At 45.7% G+C, this 21,858-nt stretch overlaps 1 protein-coding gene across 1 annotated transcript in view; it reads right to left on the reverse strand.

Annotated features, from left to right (window-relative positions):
- LOC8043199 (integral membrane protein GPR155) overlaps positions 1 to 16,334 on the reverse strand; it is a 104,283-nt gene extending 87,949 nt beyond the window's left edge. Inside the window, exons 1-3 of the mRNA XM_040210111.2 lie at positions 16,204 to 16,334; positions 14,600 to 14,889; positions 5,889 to 6,202 (exon numbers count right to left, since the gene is read on the reverse strand). Of these exons, the coding sequence (XP_040066045.2) occupies positions 5,889 to 6,202; positions 14,600 to 14,889; positions 16,204 to 16,334 (735 nt within the window). The remainder of the gene's footprint in view (positions 1 to 5,888; positions 6,203 to 14,599; positions 14,890 to 16,203) is intronic.
- Between the last annotated feature and the right edge of the window lie 5,524 nt (positions 16,335 to 21,858).

The following is a 21,858-nucleotide window of genomic DNA, read 5'->3' on the forward strand; positions in this document are numbered from 1 at the left end:
AGGTAACACTGCGTGTGTTACCTGCTGCTTACAAACACCGCTGCTTACAAGCTTAACATGTAGGATTAACTATAATTTTTAATGCAGTAACGCGTGTGTGTGTGTTTTTTTTCTTTTTTTTTTTTTTTTTTGAAGCTCCAGCGTGCTTTGCACGCGACCTCGTACGTGAAACTGTGGTAACCCCCTTCCGGAACTAATTATCTCAAGCGCATGGTTATATTAATGAGGGACTCTCAAAATAAGGTTAGGCTTAATTTACGTGAACTCTAGGCATAGCTCGTTGACACCTCTCACGAAGACGTAAGGATGCAAAGTCAAAAAAAAATAATTTTCTCCTCTAAATTAAAAAAAGGCTTACTTTTTTCTTCTTTTTTTTAATGGGAAAGTTGCGTTACTTGCTCCTGACATGTCCAGCGCACGCGCGCAGCATTCTGGGTCGACTTTACCTAAGCTTTAGCAGCCAAGTTAAACTGCGACATTACATGTCACCACTGAAGGTCGTTCACAGATTAGACCACGGCGCAGTGTCAACAATATGGACCTTTCCAACGCTAATCACTCGGGCCAAAAATGCTGAGTCACGGAGCTCTGGACTCATGCGCAGCGCCTCATATAGCATACAACAAAGCTACAGCGCAGGCTCAGAAAGCGTTGCACTGCACGGCCCAATGTTACTAAAACACTCAGTTGGGAAAGTCCCATAGAGACAGCTTTGAAAAAGTTGCCCCAATCTGTCTCCGAGCACCGAGCTAATGACGAACACAACGCCACCATTTCTCCCGCAGCGGTAGAGGTTACAGGGGTGCCACCCCCGTCTCCCCGGCGGACGCGCCGCGTTCAACTACCGAAGTTAAAATGCACCTAGGTCAGGACGTGCTACCTGAAAGGCCCGCTGAGGCATGGTTGTATGAAAACAATATTAATTGTTCCGCAAAACCTTGCGAACTAAAGATGATAAAAACATCACGCGCCCATCATTTGGTACTAAACTCCAATAAATTCCATACAAAAAGAGTCTTTTCCGTTTGTTTTTACGCAAAAACAGGCTTTCAAAAAGCTCGAGGTGACCACAGTACAGACAAACGATAAAGAGTGGCGCTGTTGTCGCATTTAGCTCGGTCTCGGTGGACGCCAGCAGCCCAGGTTTCGACGGCGAGTTTCCCAACTGAGTGTTTTAGTAACGTTGGGTGCAGCCCAACAGAAAAGGAAGAAAAATGGCAGCGCGCGTGGGGATGTCAAAACGCCGAGCACCGATTAGAAGGATAGATAGGCAGACGGAAAGGCTAGCTGCCTTCGTCTCCACTCACTTTCTTTCTCCAACCAGAGCGAAGAGTTAACTGCGTCGTCTGCTTCTAGAACAGGATCTGGCGAGGAGCAGACGATACAACGACTTCTGCAAAGTGTTGATTTCACGAAGCGTGGCAGCACAAACGCTTAAATATGTGTTGCCCCGTGTGCTATCGCCAGGTAGACAGATGATAAAGAGAGAAACTGCGGTGGGGAAAGTATACGTTGTTTTTGGTTTGATTAGAGGAAGGACTTGCTGACCGTTGCTCGTTACAGTAATTGAAAGTTGACAGGCAAAGTGCGTGTTTCGGAGCTCGACCATCTTTTTTGCTGAAACGTCCCCTTCGAGTGAAGTATACCTAATCTGCTCGTTGGAGCAACGTCATCTACTTTAAGTGCGAGACACTTGCGGAATGAATGTAATACATTCTCTTTAAATAACTCCAAAACTAGTATACCGTTTCCGTCAAAGTGCACGAACAAGTCGGAAAGTAGAGTACATTTTAGGAAAATTACCGCATAATTTGAGTCTCCTGTGAGGCTTAGACGTGGCGATTTTTGGAGGGTAATTGCGGAAACATTTTCCGAGTAAACGGGCTAACTGTATGGCAGTGTCGTTTATTAGCGTAACTTAACCCGTTTTTATTAGATGGGTACCTCATTTTTACACATTAACTAGTGACTCTAAGTGTCATTATTTCTTTTTCGCTTAGCTTCATCGAGCAGAAATTATAACGCATAAAAGCTATCACCTTATTACGTATAGGAAATGTAAAAAAAAAACACAAGAAAGAAAGACAGTAAGTAATGAAGCGGAATATAAAACGAAAATGTTCAGTGCGCTTAAATAACCGAGGTAAATGAGGGCAAAAGAAAAGTTATGTAAATAAACGCAAACATCATAAAATATATGTCGATCCCCAGTAATTACACCATAAATTGTTGATAAGATACTTTGTATATTATTAATGATTTTTTTTTTCATAATTACAGCTTTAACTGCTTGCGGCGTAAGTCGTGCTTACGCCGCAAACACTTCGAAGTGTCTTTTTAAAAATTAAATTGTGCAGCTAACAACGACGGTGTTCGTTGTGTTTTCCTATCGGCTCCTAATTGCATCAGGTTTCCATTTACACAGACCTCCCGGAAAGCTTTGTCCTAATCACTTCTGTGGTTTTGGAGAGTTTTAGTAGAATCGAAATGCGCTCCGATAACGATACTCGATCACGATACAATGAACGCGTGCCAAGTATTGGATGTCTCCATAATTTTTTTTAATATGCTTAATTATAGACACTTTAAGAAACGCTGGGCGCTGCCAGACCTGAGCATCTAATTATCGCTATGTAGCCAATGAGATTGTTGAATTAGCCCATAAAAACTCCGAATTTATTTTAGTAATTGTTACGTGATTATTCACTAAATAAAAGAAAGCGATTGCCACGACAGGCGATGGCTCACGACGAATGCCAACGACAGAAATAAAGCAGAAAAACAAAACAAAAACTATAGTATGCTATACTAAAAGCCTGTCATTCATTTTCTTTTTTGAACTCTTCATAATTGTAGAAATAACAATTGCGCTTAATGTGCACACTGTAGATTACACAAAAACAGCAGGCTTTGGAGTACGTCTGAACCATAATGTTCGGAGCCAGTAGTGACGCGAGTGACCACTGTTGCTCCAGAGAAACAACAGTTTGTGTTCCACGTTGGGGTAAGTAAAACATTGAATGTTAGTACTTATTAAACATACCTCTGTCTTTATAATTTAAAAACATTTTCAGACTTTTTCTTTTTCTGAGGGAACATTTTAGGGCAAGATATTTAGAATCTTATCCATCTTGGCGGCGTATTCAGATACATATCGCTGCCAACCCAAACCAAACATGGTGTATAGCTGGGATCAGGACGCGCGCCGCCATCTATGTTGCTTGAGGTGAAACATAAGTTGTTTTGGAGCTACAGTGGGCATTCGCGGCTACAGGGGGCTTTTGTATGGAGAAAAAAAAATGCTTTGGGATGTTGCTTCAGAGCTTCAGAGCAACTGGGCGCATGAAGGGATTATGAGGGAGCCTAATACTCACTCCGAGCCTAAAGGGAAGCTGAAGCACTTTTTAAGAAATCTGAGTCAAGATCGGATTTCTACAGAGAGCTTTGTCCCGTGACTTCAGTTATCGCGATCCCACCCTCCCTTAAACAAAAACAAATCAAAAAAGAGGGAGAAGACAACAGCGAGGAGGCGAGAAGTACGGTCGTGATGTTTGCGTACTTGATGTCCTCACCCTGAAAATGTACACGCGCGCCAAAACATTAACTTTTTTAATTTTGGCAAATCTAAACCCCAATCGTTTTTTTTTTTTTTTGTTTTTTTTTTTGCGCAGCAGTAAACGAGTTTTGTTTGGACAGCATTGAGCTACGTGCGCCGGCCACAGCCCTCTCCCCCGATGGCGCGCAAGAGCGCGACAGCGTTGACATCGTGATGCGCATGCGTTCTTTCGGACTCCTAGCGGTGCTCACACCGCTAGGTGAAGAGTTGGTGCTGTAGTCGCGCTGTCTAATGCAGATAAGTGGTGTAGAATGTATTCTTCCTAGTGACGTATTTGTTGCAACAAGTATCCCCTTTTCCCGTTTCGTCGCCACGGTATGAAACAGTTTGGACAAAGTTAACGACACCTGTTGTGCATTAGCCAAGGGCCCTGAGTGAATCACGATAAATGCCGCACCGCGACCTCATCTAGAGAGCCTTGGGGAAGCTGGCATTCCTGACGGTCTGTCTCATTGCGAATATGCTTGTCTGGGTAATCGCAACTCCAGCGACCTGTAGGGGTCGCCACCATCGGTCAAATACAGGTCTAAAACAGGTTGTGCTGTGTCATCTGTCAGCTAAACGCACAACGCTCGGGTTTCAGCAGACAAGAATCGGACTGACAATGGTTTGCACCGATTGTTATTCACTGCGTTTCAAATCTGAGGCGACGTTTTGGCGTATACGCGACCTTCCAGAGGCCTGACTTCCTTGAGAGAAGCGAGGCTTCCATCTACGTTGCTGGTGAACGTCGATAAACGCACAATGTTTGATTCCAGGGGTTACGTAGCTCGCGTTCAGAGCGACCTGGGCAACACGCTGAAACGTCAGTAATGACAAATTCGCTGGAAAGTCTTGTTCCATCGAGCCAACCGCCGACATCATGTAATCACAAAGGCCACAAGAGACGCGCAAACATAGCGTCTAGCGTGAAGACATCGACCTGGACATTGCCCAGTTCAATGTCTTCCCTGCTAGACGTATATCATAAAACGTACGCGGTTCCTCGAGCGGGCAATGCAATGTGAAGTCTGGGAATATATATTGCAGAATTCGTATTGCCCTTCGTAGTTGTTATCATTTATGTGAACTGTGAGACCAGTGCCGCGTCAGAATTACTGGCTTTTTTAACTGTCTCACCACATTTACCGCACTATATGCTCTAAGATAGCTATATCAGAAGTCAAGAGTGCGTGTGCACAGTTTTGATAGACATTTCAGATGCTCAAGCGCACGTGCGCCCCTATACCTTGGAATGCGTAGCCGCAGAAGTATAGTACGGCAACTTACACGGGCAGGTGTTAGTGAGGTTATTGATTGCGGTTAAGGGTGCCCGTGTAGACCGTGTACATTTCGCAGTGACTGTTAACCACATTTGAGCGTAACTTCGGTTCATGGGGCCTGAGCTATCCCAACGGACTCTATTTACGTAATCACGAGCCTTTACCCTTTCCGGTATGTTATTTAGTATCGCTAAATTCAGAAGCGTTATTGTGAAATCGGCAAGTAAAAATGACGCCAAAACCAGCACTGAAATATACCCGCGCTTTTCAGTACCGTGACGTCAGTCGAAGCAGGTCGAGCGGGCTGTCTAAATATGGACTATGTAGAGCATTTTTTTCGTGCTGCTCTGGGGTGCTAGAGCGAGCTTCCAAAGCATACATTTGACACCATGAAACTGCTTGTGGTCATTTGGAAACAATGACCACAGTTCAAAGAGTGAATTTCTGCCTTCCGCTAAAGTCACTTTTTCATTGTCGCCACTAGAAGCTTCCACTTTGACAAACACGTGAGGACCAAAATGGTAAATTCGATAACTTCGCCAATACAAATTTATTTAAGCTCGATATTTGGGTTACTACTTCTGCAATATATTTGTCGGTGTATTTAGCAAATGTTCAAAGCCTGAAAATATAAGGAAAACACCAGGGTACCCATGTTCAGCAGTTAAGTCTGACCTCAGTCATACTTAACTGCGATTAAGAGTACCCGTTTGACAAGGGTAATTAATATGCCTCTGCTCGAGCCATCGTTGTTTGCAGCCAATAAGAGGTCCGCAAACCGCTATTCTCGAACTATGGGAGTCAGGCTTCAAATTGCTCCTAAAGCGTAACGGGATATTTTCACCCGCTCTTTGTCTCGTAATTCCTTTTTAATGCGAAAGCATTAACTGGGGGGGGGGGGGGGGGGGGGGGGGTCCCTTGCAGCGAAGTCGGCGTTGTCTGTAGCAGCGAAAAACGGCACCTAAATTCTTACAACAAAAACGTACGCAAAATACAAAAAAAAAGCTCACCGTGAGAGCGTTGACGAGCGGCTCCGGGAGCTTGCTTCTGCCCATCAGGGAGCTGACGCCGATGGCCAGCACCGAGGTCCAGACGTGCGGATGAGCACAAACCCTCAGGGACACGACGAGAGCCGCCTTGGCCAGCTGCTTGACAAGGTGGGATTTCTGGCCCGACAGAACGACGCTCGCCATTTTGGAACGCACCCTCTCCACTTCGACCAGGAAGAATCCAATCGGGTTGAACAGGCCCAAAGACAACGGGGCCACCAGGTACATGTACGAGGCGTAGTCTGGCCGCCGGCTGCTTCTGTACACGGAGTCCACTGGAACGGATGGGTGGGTGTAGCATACGTATATGGTTCAATAGCAGTTGCAAGTTTTTTTGTTCTTTTTTTTTTTTTGTATTGCTGCATATTGGTGCCAGTGTGGGCTACCCCTTAAAATAACTGTCTAGTATAAATAATCCGCAGTCGCACTGCTTATACATCATGTAAAGGGCACGTTGTTCGCTGCAGACACGATGGCAGAATTACCTACGGACTCGCCCCAAACATGCTCGGTGCATGATTATTTCCTCCATATGTATTCTTCGAACTTGTCTGCAGACAGTTTTTGCATGACCAACGTGGCAGAACCGTCCTCAGACAGTGTCTGCAGACTGACTGAGCAGCGTGACCGCGGTATAACGTAAAAATGGGTATAGGTTTTTTTTTATGCATTCGCATTGGAACGCTTGTTTTGTCGAAAACTCGGCGGTGTCTGTCGGGTTGTCAGCGCCGGGAAGAGAGGGAGAAGGAGAGGCTGACGCGTGAGACGCTCCCATTGGTCCGAAGTGCTGACGTCAGCACGTGTCACCCTCTCCCTTTCTCCCCGGCACTGACAAACTGACAGACACCACCGGGTTGTCGTCAAAACGAGCGGTTTCGTTTTCGTCAAAGGACCGTCGCACAGTTGGTGCGGAGCTAGAGGACGCGGCGCCGTGGAATGCGGGCGTGCTCAGTTGCCGCTCTCCCGCCGCCCGATGTTCTTCACTCTGGGTTTCCGAAATAGCAGTGCGTGGGCTGTGATGCGTGTGTCTGTGGTTGAAACGATGAATGTGGTTTCTTCCACAAGTGATATGGATGCGGTTCCTTCTACGAGTCGTATGGATGTGATTCTTTCCAGGGGTCATAAGGATATGGTCGTACCCAAGGGCGTCGACGTACACCGACAGGCAGAGTACAGGAAAGGAGCGAAAAAAATTGAAGGAAGATTTATTGGTGAATTCTTAGGGAATGAGTTAGCATAACCCTTGGGAAACGCCACTAACGTGCCCCTTTGGGAAACGCTAACACTGACCCCATAACGAGGCCAAAAAGAGGCAGCAAGAAATAGAAGAAAAAGAGAAAGCTAAAACAGAAAGGCGAAGAGGTCAACGTTCGCTGACTTCTTCACTTTTTCAGCATTGCAATCGCGAACTAAAAATTACAATTACAATTATTTCTCTGTTTTGTCAGGCTGAATTTTAGGTGTTTTGGGCTGTCAATCCCCACACTACAGGGTTAACACTGTCAGGTATTATTAGGTCGCTCTACAGGCCCAACGACATTCGCAACTTTTACGACCTATAGGGGGCGCACTGCCGCCTGTCCAGATATAGCTGCCATCTGGATGATCGTCCTAGAACAGAAGTACGAGGCTCTGACTACGACGCGTAATTGAGTAATTCCAGTTTTGCTATATATGGAGCAGTATTAGAGCCTTATTTTATTTTTTCACGTCAGGAAGGTCTAGGCAAGCACATTTATCGTGAAGCTGTTCATCCAGGAGCTAGGAAGCGCGATTCTCACACCGCGGTACCACCATCGCTGAAACTTGCGAATTGAATATGCGGGTTTTCGTGCAATTCATGCAAAGTTCCAGCGTCTATCGATTTCCGCTATGTATCCCTAATACGACAAAAGCAGCCGGTCACTGAAACAAGGGCCGGACAATTTAATACTCGACAGAAAAATGACTACGCAAGTCCCTTCACCTGAATCAATAACGACTGGTAACAACGTAACCCAAACAGCATGTTGCTGCATGATGGCTTGAACCTTTCCAACACCCATACAGCACATGCGCCGCTAGGGGTGATCCCGTTTACTGGAGTTAATCTGCAATACTTTTGGTATACTTTTAGTTACACCGTCAGTCCGCACAACCGTAAAAAGATGCAAATTCTTAGGCTGCCTTAAAGGTTCCCCGAGGAGGTCTCTAAGATGGCCTAAATATGGCGATAGCTCATTCTGCTGGCTTTAAGCATCCTAAAATCCCTGAATCAGCACGATACGAGACAGATTCCCTATTCAAAAAGAAACCAAAAATCGCAACACACCGATTTCATCTCCGGGGATGGTTGGAGCATGTTCTGACACCAGGACCACTATCAGTCAATGGCCAGCGAAGGATCCCAGGGGTGGAACGGCTGCGCCATTTGCGCCATTTTGCGCCAGACGCATGTGCTTGCGCCATCTTGCGTCATGTTGCAGAAACTGCGCCACAGCCAATACCTCGCGCCATTATGCGCCAATTCGCAAAACGTGCGCCAAAAAACTTTTTATTTTGTCTTGGTTTCGGTTTTGTTGACTCGATTGGCAACAATGAGCGCGTTTAGCCTGGTCGGCCTTGCAATCCTTTGTTTCTGTTTATTCTCCCTGTGTATCCCGAGTTGAAAGCGCGCGATAAAAACTCTCATTCCAAGCGCTACACCACCTGGGACTGGATTGTTATTCTTCAACCATAAACGGTTAAGCAAGTCGGCTGAGGTGAGGTCGAGTCGTTAAGCGTGAGGTTGCCTGAGGCTCTGCGGCCCGGGATCCGGACGTCAGCCAGTTGAAAACAAATGAGCAATATACTCCTTTTAGTACTTCATCGTTAGAAGTTGGAACCTTATACTCGCAAGATAAATCGTGATTTGATAGAACTAAAACGCAATCCGATCCGAAACCTTGCCGGCCAGCAGCTCTTACGCGAGTGGTAGATCTACTCGGCGTACTTTAACCTTGCTCCTGCTTATCGCTTCAAATACGATAGCTTCGTTAATCGTAGTCTGCTGCTTCGATATCGAGTTGCACAATAGGATAAACTCGAAATTTGTTGCCCTGTTCCTCCGTGCAACTGGACGTCCGTTGCTTACGCACGTCACGTGGTTCGCACATATAATTACTATGTCGAGCACGTCTGGGTTGTGCGATAAGCAGTGCTGGTTGGCGTTTTGAGCAGCTGAAAGCCACTCAGAAGATATCAAGGACGCTATCTTCAGAAACATAGGGTATTTGCTTTTTGATTCTCATTAAGGCTCACGAAGTTTCAAGTTTTCGCATCTGTTACACTGTTCTCCCATCTACCTAGGTCCCTAACCACTCATGTTTATCTGTTCTGCTAAGCACGATTGAAATTGCTCCCGTGCTTGTCTAAGACACAAGCTGAAGTGCAATGAAAACTGATCTGAGCTGCTCCTAGCCTGCTCCAGAACGTAATTTTAGCTGCTCCCAACCTGCTCCAAAACAGCGGTTTCAGCTGCTCCCGTGGCTGCTCCCAAGTGCATTTCATGAGTTCCACCCCTGGATCCTCACGCGCTTCCGACCGGTGGAACCGCGGAGTGATATGCCGAGTGCACGCGGCACGTTACCTATTGGCGACGTGCGCGATCAAAAGCGTCGCTGTGGTCAGCCTTCCATGATTGGCTATGACGTCAGCAAAGGTTTTCTCATCGACAGAAATAAGAGGAATGTGAGAACTTCAATTTTGACGGTGTTGGCAGTGTTGGTTTCAGAGCGCAATGATCTTAAGCTTCCATCATGCTAATTATAAACACCGCCGAACTTGTTGTTCGTAAGGTAATGACGTCACGAGAGGAACCATAGGAGGGCGCCACCAAAACATCTCGCCGCTAATAGACTCCGGTCTACGATTCAACCCTGCAAGCGCGCGCTCGAGAGCTGACTACCAGACTGCACTCACGCGGAAAAAAAAAGCATTGTTTGTTGTTTTTGAGACGATAATTGCAGCATTATTTTCCCCCTCCGCGAAAAATTAACATTTTTCGATTACTCTTTACTTGCCTCTATCATCTCCAAAAACCATACATATTTTGCAATAACGTTTGCAATCTCAATGAAATGCAGCGTTTTCATTGGTCACATGCCGTCCTGGTCATCGGCACAATGCTCCTCCCATCGCCGGAAATAATTTCGGTCTTTGATTGCTTTTTAATAGGAAAATCGGGCGGGCATCGTTATAATTTATGGATTTCTAGGATGCTTATTAGAGCCCGCAGAATGAGTTATTTCCATATTTTGGGAATTGCAGAAACCTCCCCAGGGCACCATTAAGTAAGCTTCTTTATTCATGGTCGTATACCCGTAACGTAAGCAAACAAGTTTTTTTTTTTTTTTTTTTTTTTTTTTTTTGTAGATGTGCTTGCATGAATTGCGCAATCTGAATCCATTTCCTAGGTGATGAGAATGGAGGTTTCGCTCTAGAACAGTGTGTTCAGTGCAAGCTAAACTTGGCCGCTAAAGCTCAGATCGGAGGGTGCAGTGATGCGACTGTCGCTTGTTTATTTGAATTCTATTGCGTGATGACCCGCAAAGGTAAAAATTACAATGGGTAAAAAAAAAAAAGATACTGGAAAGGGAGGCTTTCTATACCCGTAGAAATTCAAGGGTCGCACGTTCTAGGACATGAAAAGAGTATCCCTTCCTCGCAGGCTCGTGTGAATACGTTTATTGTGAAAACAACCAAATAATTCTCACCATTTTACTCGTATGGCCAAAATCTTCCTCAATTGAGAAGTCTATGTGAGGACTTCGTATCTGCAGAGATCGTCATTGCCTGGTCTTCTGCTGTTTCCTTTTATTGATATGTCTGCTGTTCTTACACGTTTAACACTACCTTCTTTATACACTTCGTCATCTTTCTAGAAAAGATTAAGGGAACGCAAGTTTTGTGCAACATACGTGACCGGTCTCAGCGGTATGGAACATTTTAAGTCTTTTAAACTGATCATGAAATTTTACCTGCGGTAATTTGATTGTCTGTTTCTATTATGTTGTGTTTTTTTTTTTTTCCTTCGCACTTTTCCGGCGGACTGTCATACTTATACAAAAAAAAACGTAATAGAAAACACGTAATTAAAGTTGTAAATACTCCGAGCAAGCATCTTGCTCGAGAACGCGCCTCTATTGCACGATGGCGCGTGTAATCCGAGCACCATCCGCGATTCCACATCTATACGCCGTTCTCACAAAAGCCGACAATGCGGTGGATGCTCGTTAGATCAGTCATGCGTGTTCCTTGCGCCACCTGATCGGAGCAATCGGCATTACCCAAGCGTAAAGAGCTTCGGAATCAGGCGATGAACTGGGGCCGATTCATTGGTCCGGCAAGCGCGTAGCACCGTAATCTCAGCTTAAGGGGGAAACTTAGCAAACCTTCTGGCACTCGAGGGGAAGTGTATAGATGAGTCTTGCCCACGCAATTATGCTCAACACAATTCTGCACTTTAAGGCTATTTCACCCAATGGTGTCCATCAAATCAATAAACCTCTAAGCTTAACATGTTTCGCTCTGTAGCGTGTGCGAAAACTGCACGCACCATCCTACAGCTGCAGTCGCGCTGCTTATACATGGGTTGCACGTGACGTCACTCAAAGAACGCTCCGATGAGCACCGGAGAAGAGGGGAAGAGGGAGATCCTCACTTGTCGGGATCCTGTTCTATGCCTCTGGGTTTTGTACAGACGTCGCTATTCTCCTCCCAGAAGATTGTAGAAGATTAACCCGTCACTCAATATTCTTACAAAAGCAGCTTCCCTCTCCTCCTCTTACATGGTGGCATCGGATGCAGACATGATGACGAGAGTATATGCGGACAGGAGGCACATCACAACCTATGTTCCAGGCATGTGTACTTCGAACATGTCTGTAGTTTGTACGACCAATGTGGCACGACCATCATAAAAGAAGGAATCACGCCTAAAACGGTATCTGCAGACTGTATTTTGTACGATGTATAACGTTGGGGAACCCTGAGTACAGAGCCCCGTGTTTTCTGTCGTTTAAGCTCGCACCGGTTCGGCATCTCGTTTCAAAGTCTTTCAGACCGAGCTCCTTTATAGAATCGGTGAACCAGAGCATGCCGAGGAACACGCGCAGGGTCGCGGGATCAGGAGCCAACTGACCGAGTCTATCCGGCCAGGAAGTCCGCCGAAACGCGCCCTTCGCACAGTATAAAGAGACTGATCACATGTGCGTCAAACCCAACGGAGCTCCGCCCCCGCAGCCTTATTTATTTATTTATTCCAAATACAGGGTGTCACGAAAGAAACTTTACATGGTCTTTTTTTCCGCAAAAATAAAGTAAGCATCGCCGAACGCTCATTCTCCGCCCAAAGGTAGAGCTAGGAGTCACAACCAGATGCCAAAGTTTCAGCCCGATCCGGTAACTTAATCGAAAGTTATAAGTGATTTTCTGAAAATTTCATTGGGAAAATGGAGCCCATTTTTGCCCGTTTTCGGTTTCTGGTGCCATAGAGCCCCATGTGTTCGAAAACTCCGTCGGCCGCCATTTTCCCGTTGAAATTTTCAGAAAATCACTTATAACTTTTGATCAAGTTATCGGATCAGGCTGAAACTTTGGCATCTGGTTGTGACCCCTAGCGCTACCTCTGGGCGGAGAATGAGCGTTCGGCGATGCCTAGTTTATTTTTGCGGTAAAAAAAGACCGTGCAAATTTTCTTTTTTGACACCCTGTACTTTCAAGGTCACGGCCATTTCAAAGGGGAGTGGGTGTTAGTAAGGCGATTAGTTTATTTATTTATTCCAAATACCTTCAGGGCCATGGGCATTACAGAGGGGAGTAGGTGTTAGTAAGCAGATTAGTTACAAGTTTTAACGCTCCGAAGCAAGGTGCCGTTGCTGATGTGACACTATTCTCCAAAAGGTCATTCCAGCTTACAGTGGCGTCGGGAAGGGCATAATAGAGGGAGGCCGTTGAGCTGCAATGCGTTCCGGCTATTTTGTAATAACTAAAAGACAAAGGCAGTTAGGACGAATAAAAATCGTGAATGTTAAGTTGAGCTTTCATGGCGGACACACTGGAGGAGATGTGAGTAATTAGCTAGGACGAAATGGACGTCTTGGTTCTGAACCACTTCAATTAGGTTTGGTAAAATTATTTGGTGAAAACTCCAAATCGAAGGCACATATTTTAATTTTGGAATTTGGGCCGGACAAGGGTAACACAGAGAAGACGTTTAAGGACAGGAGAGACGAATTTGAAGTTGCGATGATAATATCCTAAAGTGCGGTATTCTGAAGCTATGATATTATTAGTGTGAGTACGCCAGGATATGTCAGAAGTAACGTGGATTCCTAGACACTTGTACTCATTGGTATAAACAAGGAATACGGCTTGAAGAGCGAAATTCGGCTGGGGATAAAATGGAGAACGAGAGAAACACGTGCATTTACATTCACTGATGGTAAAGAACATCTGCCATGTAACGCACTGCTTATTTTATTATTGCAATTCTGCAATGTCAAAAGGTAATTGGGAGTTGTTATTCTTCTGTGCACGACACAATCGTCAGCAGAGAGATGAGCAGAGGAAGAAATGTGAAGGGGGGGGGGGGGGGGGAGGGGGGGGCATGATCGTTTATGAATATCAAAAAAGTCAGGTCTTCGGCGGTGGCAGCAGTAAACAGACGAGATCTCGGCCGTGACTTCCTCGCTTGTTGAAGCTCGTCTGCTAGTTGTTAGTCGTAAAAAATAATATATATATATATATATATATACTTCAGAGTATTTCCGTTCTCCTTTTCCTAACAATCAGTCTTCATTTGTAAAAAAAACGGTGGTTTTTCGTAAATTGTAAAAAAAGGCAAAACAGTCATTATAGGACTAGCAGACGATACATGGCGTTCGGCGCCCGATTGCCTGACCCTGACGTCACTGTGAAACGGAGATGACGATCTTGTTCGCCCTGATTGGATGGATACAGTGAGTAGAGAAAAAGGCAGCAGTCTTTTGCACTATACCCTGTATCTTTCCAACCAAAGCTCGACGCTGTTACACACTGTACCCGCTACGATAGAAGCAGACGAAGTTTCTCGCCGCATAAAATCCTTCAGTCAGATTCACTGATCTCCACTAGTGGGCTGGATAACGCATTGAGCAAACATGTATGAAGCCACCGGAATGAGCGCTTGACAGGCTTTCCCACTCTTACGAGCGGTGGTCCAAATAGTCTCCAAGGCGCTTGATTTGCTTTTGTTATATGAAGAGAGCCTGCTTGTTGTGCAATAACAGTTTATGCAGGCCGGAGAAGTCTTCTTGGAAGCCATTTGATCTGTGAGAATTTTGATATTCTAATTGATTAATTCTACATGCCCCACGTTCAAATGCCTCATTCTCATAATTGAATATTAAAAGGGATTATTAAAACCCACGTAAAAATGCAAGAAAGCCTGAACCAAAACATGAACTAAACGCACGATAAAACCCAGCAGAAACTCAACTTCCGGGACAGGCATCAAACTTCCAGTGGCTTCACTCGCGCCAGACCAGGCACTGGCTAGACTCGGAGCGCGGCTAAACGCAATCCAGCCCCCTATAGTAGAGATCAGTGGGCAGATTAGGCCTTTGAATTCCTCTTGAAGCAGCGGTATATATAACGCGCAATCGCTCACTTACCCAGGGGGTAAGCCAAGCCGAAGTCGTTGACTTGAGTCACGAAAATGGCATAGAGTCCGGCGTTGGCAAGATTTCCCGGTCGTCCTGCGGCCACCATGATAACCAGCACCAGGACAAAGATGACGGCCTTGCCCAACAGGATTCCCAGGACGAGGTCCCATTGGACGGAGCCCAGCGGTATTTGGCTCAAGTTGAGAAAGATGAGCGCTGACAAACTGACGTGGGACGTGAACAGATCCAGCCCTTTCACCTCCCTGCCTTTCACAAAACCGTATCGAGATGCCAGAAACCTGGGCGGTAAGGGTATGTCCATTGGTAATAAAGAAAAAAATGTCCAGCAACTAGCAAAAATAGATACACCTAAAAATGACAGGTGGTATAATCTCTACATTATTTCGTAAAAAAAAAAAAAAAAAAAAGTTGAATGTTAAGAGTGAAAGATTTACGAAAGTTTCAACAACCAGTTCTTTCGATTAAATCATAAAATGGTATTAAAACAGTTAAAACTTAACCCCGTTGTTTTCAAGTATATATACTATATCTTTTTTTTTTTTTTTTTTTGCAGGCAGTTAGTGAGCGATCTCCCTGTCAAGTGAAATTGTGACCCTCCCGTCACTTGACGGCTTTGTAGACGCGATTACTTCCGCCCGGGATTCTGCTCGTGATTGTCATATGACATGCTAACACAAATTAATGTGTTTTGTGTATGTGTGATTTTGTAATGTTCCCACACATGATGTGGTCCACATGTGTCAGATAAAGTATCTTTTAAATCAATAGAATAAATACTGCTCCAAAATTCACACAAATCTTCACACAAACTCGCTCCTTTGAAGCAAATATGACGTTTAGATTCGATATTTCATTTTGTGATCAGAGCCATATTATAACTGCTAAACGAGCACGCAACAAAAGTAGAAATATTACCCTTGCATCGTTATTTCCTATATCCCAAAGAAACTTCAGCAAGTTTCCTTCGAAAATGTGAAAATTACGATCACATGTTAAATTAACTTTGTCAGTCATGTGAAATATTGCATATTACATCCATGTAACTACCGCAGAGGTGCGACATTTTTTTAATAACAATTGCAGCATTTGATTGTTACCTTTATGGTCATACTATCCTGATTGCTCCCGTCCCAATGCGTTTCCTTTATTTTTATTTTTATTTTTACTGATATGTCCTTGTCATTTTTTGTCCCTACTTTTTGTCCGAAATTTGATGCAGGCAAAAGCCTTAAATAAATTAAATTGAAAACTAGCATGCGCTGAATTTCATTATTATGGGACACATGACTGGTCTCAGGTGTGTATTCTTCCATCCCCAGTGCCGCGGTGCACTTATTTCTACTAAAAACGTTCTCGAACATAGGGGCATCTGATCAATTTTCAAGTGTAAAACGCCCATACATATTTATGTTCACAAACACTGTAGCTTAATCACATCTTAGCACTGTTGTCGGTCGGGCAGGTTGACATTCCCTTACCACAGAAAAAAAAGGTTTAAATTTTCAAGAAATGTTTAGCGCTATAGTAATGAGGTTCCAGCAGCCCCTCGGAAGCTTAACTCTGTGGCTTGTGGAGTTCAACGGGTACCTTACCCCAAAGTGACTATGGTGAAACACTTGGCCAGCGTCCAAGAAAAACTGGGAAGGTCAGCGTGAGCGCTGCACGGCACGTTTCCTGCCCCCACTTTGGGCAGTGGAGCCATGGCTTCAGAAGCATCCCACATCGTCTGATAGCGTGGAGAAAAAAAGTATCGCGAATGAGCTACCAAGCGATCAAGGCGCGCCCATTGGAGATCATTACGGATGTCTGAGAACCTCAGCAGACGGTTGCACAAGATCAGGGCTAGGCAGTATCGCGATACAAATGTATCGCGATAGTATCTTAGAGCTACTTTCGAGTATATGTATCTCTGTATCAAGATACATTTGAAAAATGTATTTGTATCTCAGCAGTGAAATACATTCACGGTGTATCCCTTGTACCGCGATATTTTGCCAGACTTGGGTATCTCGCTACGTTTGTTACCGTTTGTACGATAAATTTAAAGGATGAAAACATGTGTTTGGTGCAAGTTGCTTCGCAATTTATAATATGAACCCACCCGCCCTATAACATAATCTATCTCAGTCATCGACATTAAAAAAAATTGTTGCTTAAAGAAGGTTACTTGCAAGAATAGCAAAATCAGCTCCTCTCACAAAGCCCTCCACTCTTTCCACTTTATCAGAGAGAAGGCTGTAAACCAGTTGAGAGAGAACACTGTAAACCAGAAAGAAAGAGGGGGAGGAGGAGGGAGGAGAACGGAAGAAGGAGGAGGAGGGGTGAGGAGGAGGATAGGAGGAGGGGGAGGGAGGAGGAGAGAGTATGGATGAGGAGGAGGGGCATACCCTCACCTCAGTACCCTCCCCTCCTCCTCGTCCTCAAAAGCAGTGCTCTAATTCGACGTTACAGGAAGTTGTAAACGTCTTTCGTTTTTTTTTCTTCGCAGCATCAAAATTATCTAAGGTCAAGTAGTGGCCTATTGAAAAAACCAGCAAGAAAATCGATCTGGTCAAGCTGGTCAATGTGGTAGTCAAACTGGTTTAACCGGCAATCAAGCTGGTTTAAGCTCGTCAAGCTAGAATTTGAGCTGGTCAGTCTGGTTTGAGTAGAAACATGTGTGGTCTAACTACAATCTGGTTTTAGATTCAATCTTGTGTAGCTAGGAGCCAGTCTGGTCCTAACTGGTCAAACTGGATTTTCATGGAGCCAATGTGTTCAAGCTTGGAGACAAGCTGGTCAAGTTGGGAGACAAGCTGGTGAAGCAATCAATCAATCAATCAATCAATCAATCAATCAATTTTATTTACATCATCATCAAATAGTGATGTGGGCTGCAGAGGCAAAAAGTCAAAACAGTTTTGACTTGATCGGTCGGACTCCTAATCGTGGTGGTCAAGCTGGTTTTGCTGGGAGCGCGCACGCCAAGGTCGGCTAGAGATGGACAAACTGGCATTGCTGGGAGCGCACTCGCCAAGGTCGGCTTGGGCTGGGACGAGGCCATGTCCTGTTCTTTGTCCTCTCGTTTTAGTAGGCGACCAGCGCTTCAGACGCGCTGAGTTGCCTTTGTGTTCGAGAAAGGAGAGAGTAGTAGGAACGGGTAATTTGAGACACATTTGGCTAGCTTGGGCAGATTTTCGAAGGGACGGCTGTGTGCGCGTTGTTTGGAGACTACTTGAACGACGGTGCAAACGAAGCGGGTTTCGAGGAGACAGCAAGCGGCAGTCCGTTCAGCACAGGAAGAAATCTGACGCCCCGACTGAGGCGTAGCTCTGTGTCTTCGAACGTGTGTGTGCTCGTGGATGATGGTGGTGTCGAAGAGTATCGCCAATGCCGTCCAAGCCATATGGATTTCCTCGCCTCTGCCGACTAGGCAAAAGGCCGCTTCGCCCCCATCGCTGGTGGGACCCAGGTTCGCTTCTCCCATCCGTGTAGTATTTTCTATTTTTATTTTCTGTTTTCGGCGTGTCTACTATTTTTTTGTGTTGAGAGATAAACAATCTAGTTTTAATAACATTGTTTTGCACCGAGAACTACTGTCTGTGCGTCCATTAGTACTGTGTCAGCGCCGAGGATGTGTAGCATCTGAGCTCATGTGAAGAAGCCGCGAGTACGAAAATAATAAATTGGAAGCTGGCTGAGTTGGCTTTTCTGAAGAGTTTGGCTGTTTATCTTGTGTATTGATCTAAACTGGTAAAATTGGTGGGGAAGTTCACCAGCTTAACCAGCATGACCAGTTCAACCACCATGACCAGCATGCCAAACTGGGTATGCTGGGGCAATAACCCAGCTTGAAGCTGGGACCAGACCAAGCAGCATGACCAGTATGACCAGATCAACCAGCATAACCAGCGTGACCCGTTTAACCAGCATGACCAGCATGAGAAACTGAGCATGTTGGGGCAATAATCTAACTTGAAGCTGGGACCTGACCAACCAGCATGACCAGTATGACCAGATCAACCAGCATGACCAGCATGCCAAACTGGGCATGCTGGGGCAATAACACAGCTTGAAGCTGGGACCAGCTTAAGCTGGTTTTTTTCAATAGCATGGTTAATAATAGGTATATTTTCTACCTCGCCGATGACCCAATTCGCGTTGTCTTACCCAAATTCAATTGACGATTTTTATACGAGAGTTTGATACCATTTTCACAGTCATGTATTTCTTTTTTTGTAAGATGTTATTAGAATCAAAACGACGCCGCCTTCAAACCTAATACAGTAACTTTGAGGACAAGTTCATTCTTAGTGCCCAGTTATCTGCAGTCATTGGCAACTTAAGAAACGCAAAGCAACGCATCCTGCTCCCGATTGGTTCTTCGCTGTTCTTACCCAATGATGCAATCGTATCGGCTGCGAAACGATAATAATATACTCAAAACTCTTTACACCCTGTGTTGTAGTTTTTTTAGCTCTCGGTGACTACAGTTTATGTTTTGCCGAACCACAATGTTTTTGTTGTGTTGTTTTGTTGTTTGTTTAGTGAGCGACCACCACTGGCCTCGCTCTCATTGTGTCGCGTGAGCTGCTCGTTCCCCAAACTCGACTAATGTTAGTACAATACAACTAATACTCCAGCCTGTTCGGCTTCCTCTAAGCCCCATACCGATCGAAAACTCTGAAGAACTGCAGTTATAAATATTATGAGTTTCTCTCTTTTTTTGACCCTATGTATCGAAGTGAATTCGGTAACATTGTTCCATCCGTACGCACGTAAGCTCGCCAAACACATGAAACTTTTTTCCCCAAGCGCATTGAAACGAAGCTCTTCCGAAAGTGTGCGTGAAAACAACGCAACTTCTAAACAGGCCATCCAGTCTTTCCACCTACACTTATAGTTTCCCTCACCAACGGGGTGGCATCGAGAAGGAAAAGAAGAAGCGGTTCTCGGTCTCTCTCTTTCGGCCACCCATCTACCCGCACACGCAGAGAAGCCACTGGTTCTTGCCCGATCCCCTCCCTCCTGGCTCCATCGCTTCCAAAATCCCAGCAGACTTGACTTTTACAACGAACGACCTGTCACCGCTGGAAGTCCGTTCGCAACAACATCAAGAGCCGCGATACTTATTGCAGTGAGCCCACCTTCCGAAAAGCGCAACAAATGCAACAGCAACAAAAAAGGTTCGAGTAACAAAGCGTCGACCCCGCCACCGCACGCTTACCCGTACACGTCGAGAAGGGCCTGCGTAGACTCGTAAGGTGACGTATACTCCTGCCAAGAGACCGCTGGCGCCGTCGGTTTTTCCCGGTCGGAAAACAGCTCCCACCGGACCTTAGTTCACGAATATCAGCGAACCACTCTTTGGGGTCGACGCCGAGCCGACAGTCTGGGCTCCCGAAATGAGGTAGGTCCCTCCCTCCCTTTTTTCCCCCAAACCGTCGACTTGTCGGAAGAGTTGAAGGCCATTCCTCTCCATTCCTGCCTTTCCAGTATACCGCAGCCCTTCTCTTCCTTATTCTCGAAAAGGGGAAAAGCATAAGTACAGAAATAAAGGGTTTAATAAAGGACGACGACAAAGGACTCTGCTCCGCGACCGCCATTACGTGGTGTCTCTCCCCCCACCCTTCCCTCTTTCTCCTCCTCCTTCCCTAGTCCCTTCCCGGGAGATGTTCCCCAGTGGTGAGGAACCTCCTTTTGGGTATTTCGTCTTTATTTGCGTGGTCTTCTGTCGTTGGCGCCTTTCTCTTTTTCTGTCACGGACAGAATGTGATGGAATGTGAGGAATCTTTTAATTGGACAGGGAGCCTATACCGTATTAGGAAAGAGGGGCGCCCCCACGCCCCCACGTAATTTGTATATCGCAAATCTTTTTTTCTTGTTGTTGTTTTTTGTTGTCTTTTTTAGCAGCGAAAACTCAATATGGCGTCCCTACGCTCTACGCGCCTTCGGGAGAGATTGGGTCGTATTTTTTCTTAAATATATATAAATAACGACACAGTTCTTTGTGTCTTTTTTTGTCTGGAGACTCAGGTGAGGGGATTCTATTTGAGCCTCGAGACAGACCTTGGCCAGGAAGGCGGTGCCGGGAACGCGTCTCCGACTGGTGTGTTTAGCGTCATATTTCTCCGGTGCATCGAAGGTGGACCCAAAGTGGCAACAAATGACGTCACAAAAGCCACATTGTCATGCTGCCGGATTACCCGATCCTGTCGGTGGGGCACAAAAAAACGCGAGTGTCATTCTCGTCGCGGCGTCCTAACCCATGGCTCCTAAAGCTTCCGTGGAGTCTCAAGTTAAAGAGCAACCAGCAGCAGGACAAGCGTCTGCCACATCCACCACCGCTGCTGAAACACCGCCAGGATCGCTGTTGCCGACAGCACGACACTTTATGATGTCACCAGGCGGAAATTTAGGGACCACTTTTTCGAACGCGGTAAACACACCAGCCGGAGACGCGTTCCATGGCCCAGCGGCGTAGCCAGGGTAGAGGGTTATGGGGCTTCAGCTCCTCCCCCCCTCCCTTCCCTCCCTCCGAAATCCAGCCAACTCTACGATATGCACATGCATTTTGACATTCCATGGACATCCAGTAACCTTAAATCCCTCCCCCAACCCCCCTAAAAAATAAAAGAAAAAAAACTGGATACACTATTGCGTGGCACCGTAGCCAGTACTACAAGAGGAGCGCTTCCGTCAGATTCTAGACTCGTCCTATCCGCTGATTCCGGCTGGTGAAGCCTCGTAGTTCCAATATAAGGGAGTTTTGTTAGATCGCTCCGATGTCTGCGATAACGGCATCCGTTAGTCCGTGGACGTCTTTGCGCGTGCGTCGTATCGTTATAGGGTACTGAGTTATTGGAGGTATCGGAAAGATCTACTAAAGCTCTATTTTAATAATTACCTTCTGCGCGCGGCCATCTCCGTCTACTGGGCTGTGGAATACGTTCTGCGCATGTGCAGTAGCTGTCTTCTACGAAATAACAGACGCCACGCATGCGTCCACAGCACACTGACCGGGCATTTTTCGTCCAGACGATAAGCGCAAGATGACCCTTTTATAAAAGCTATAAAAGGAGGCGCTGTTGCATTTTTCAATCAAACGAGAGGACAACAATCCCCATCAGGGCACAGCTTCTCGCAGCGTTCGTGAAATATTTCATTACCGGGTATCCAGTGGTTATAGCTAAATGACCGGTTAGCGAGAAATTTCTTAGAGATTCTTTAATAATTCCGTAAGTCGATCGATACCCCTCTTAGAGGTA

The sequence above is a fragment of the Ixodes scapularis genome, unplaced genomic scaffold, assembly GCF_016920785.2.
Source record: "Ixodes scapularis isolate PalLabHiFi unplaced genomic scaffold, ASM1692078v2 PGA_scaffold5__190_contigs__length_132052651, whole genome shotgun sequence".
NCBI lineage: Eukaryota > Metazoa > Arthropoda > Arachnida > Ixodida > Ixodidae > Ixodes > Ixodes scapularis.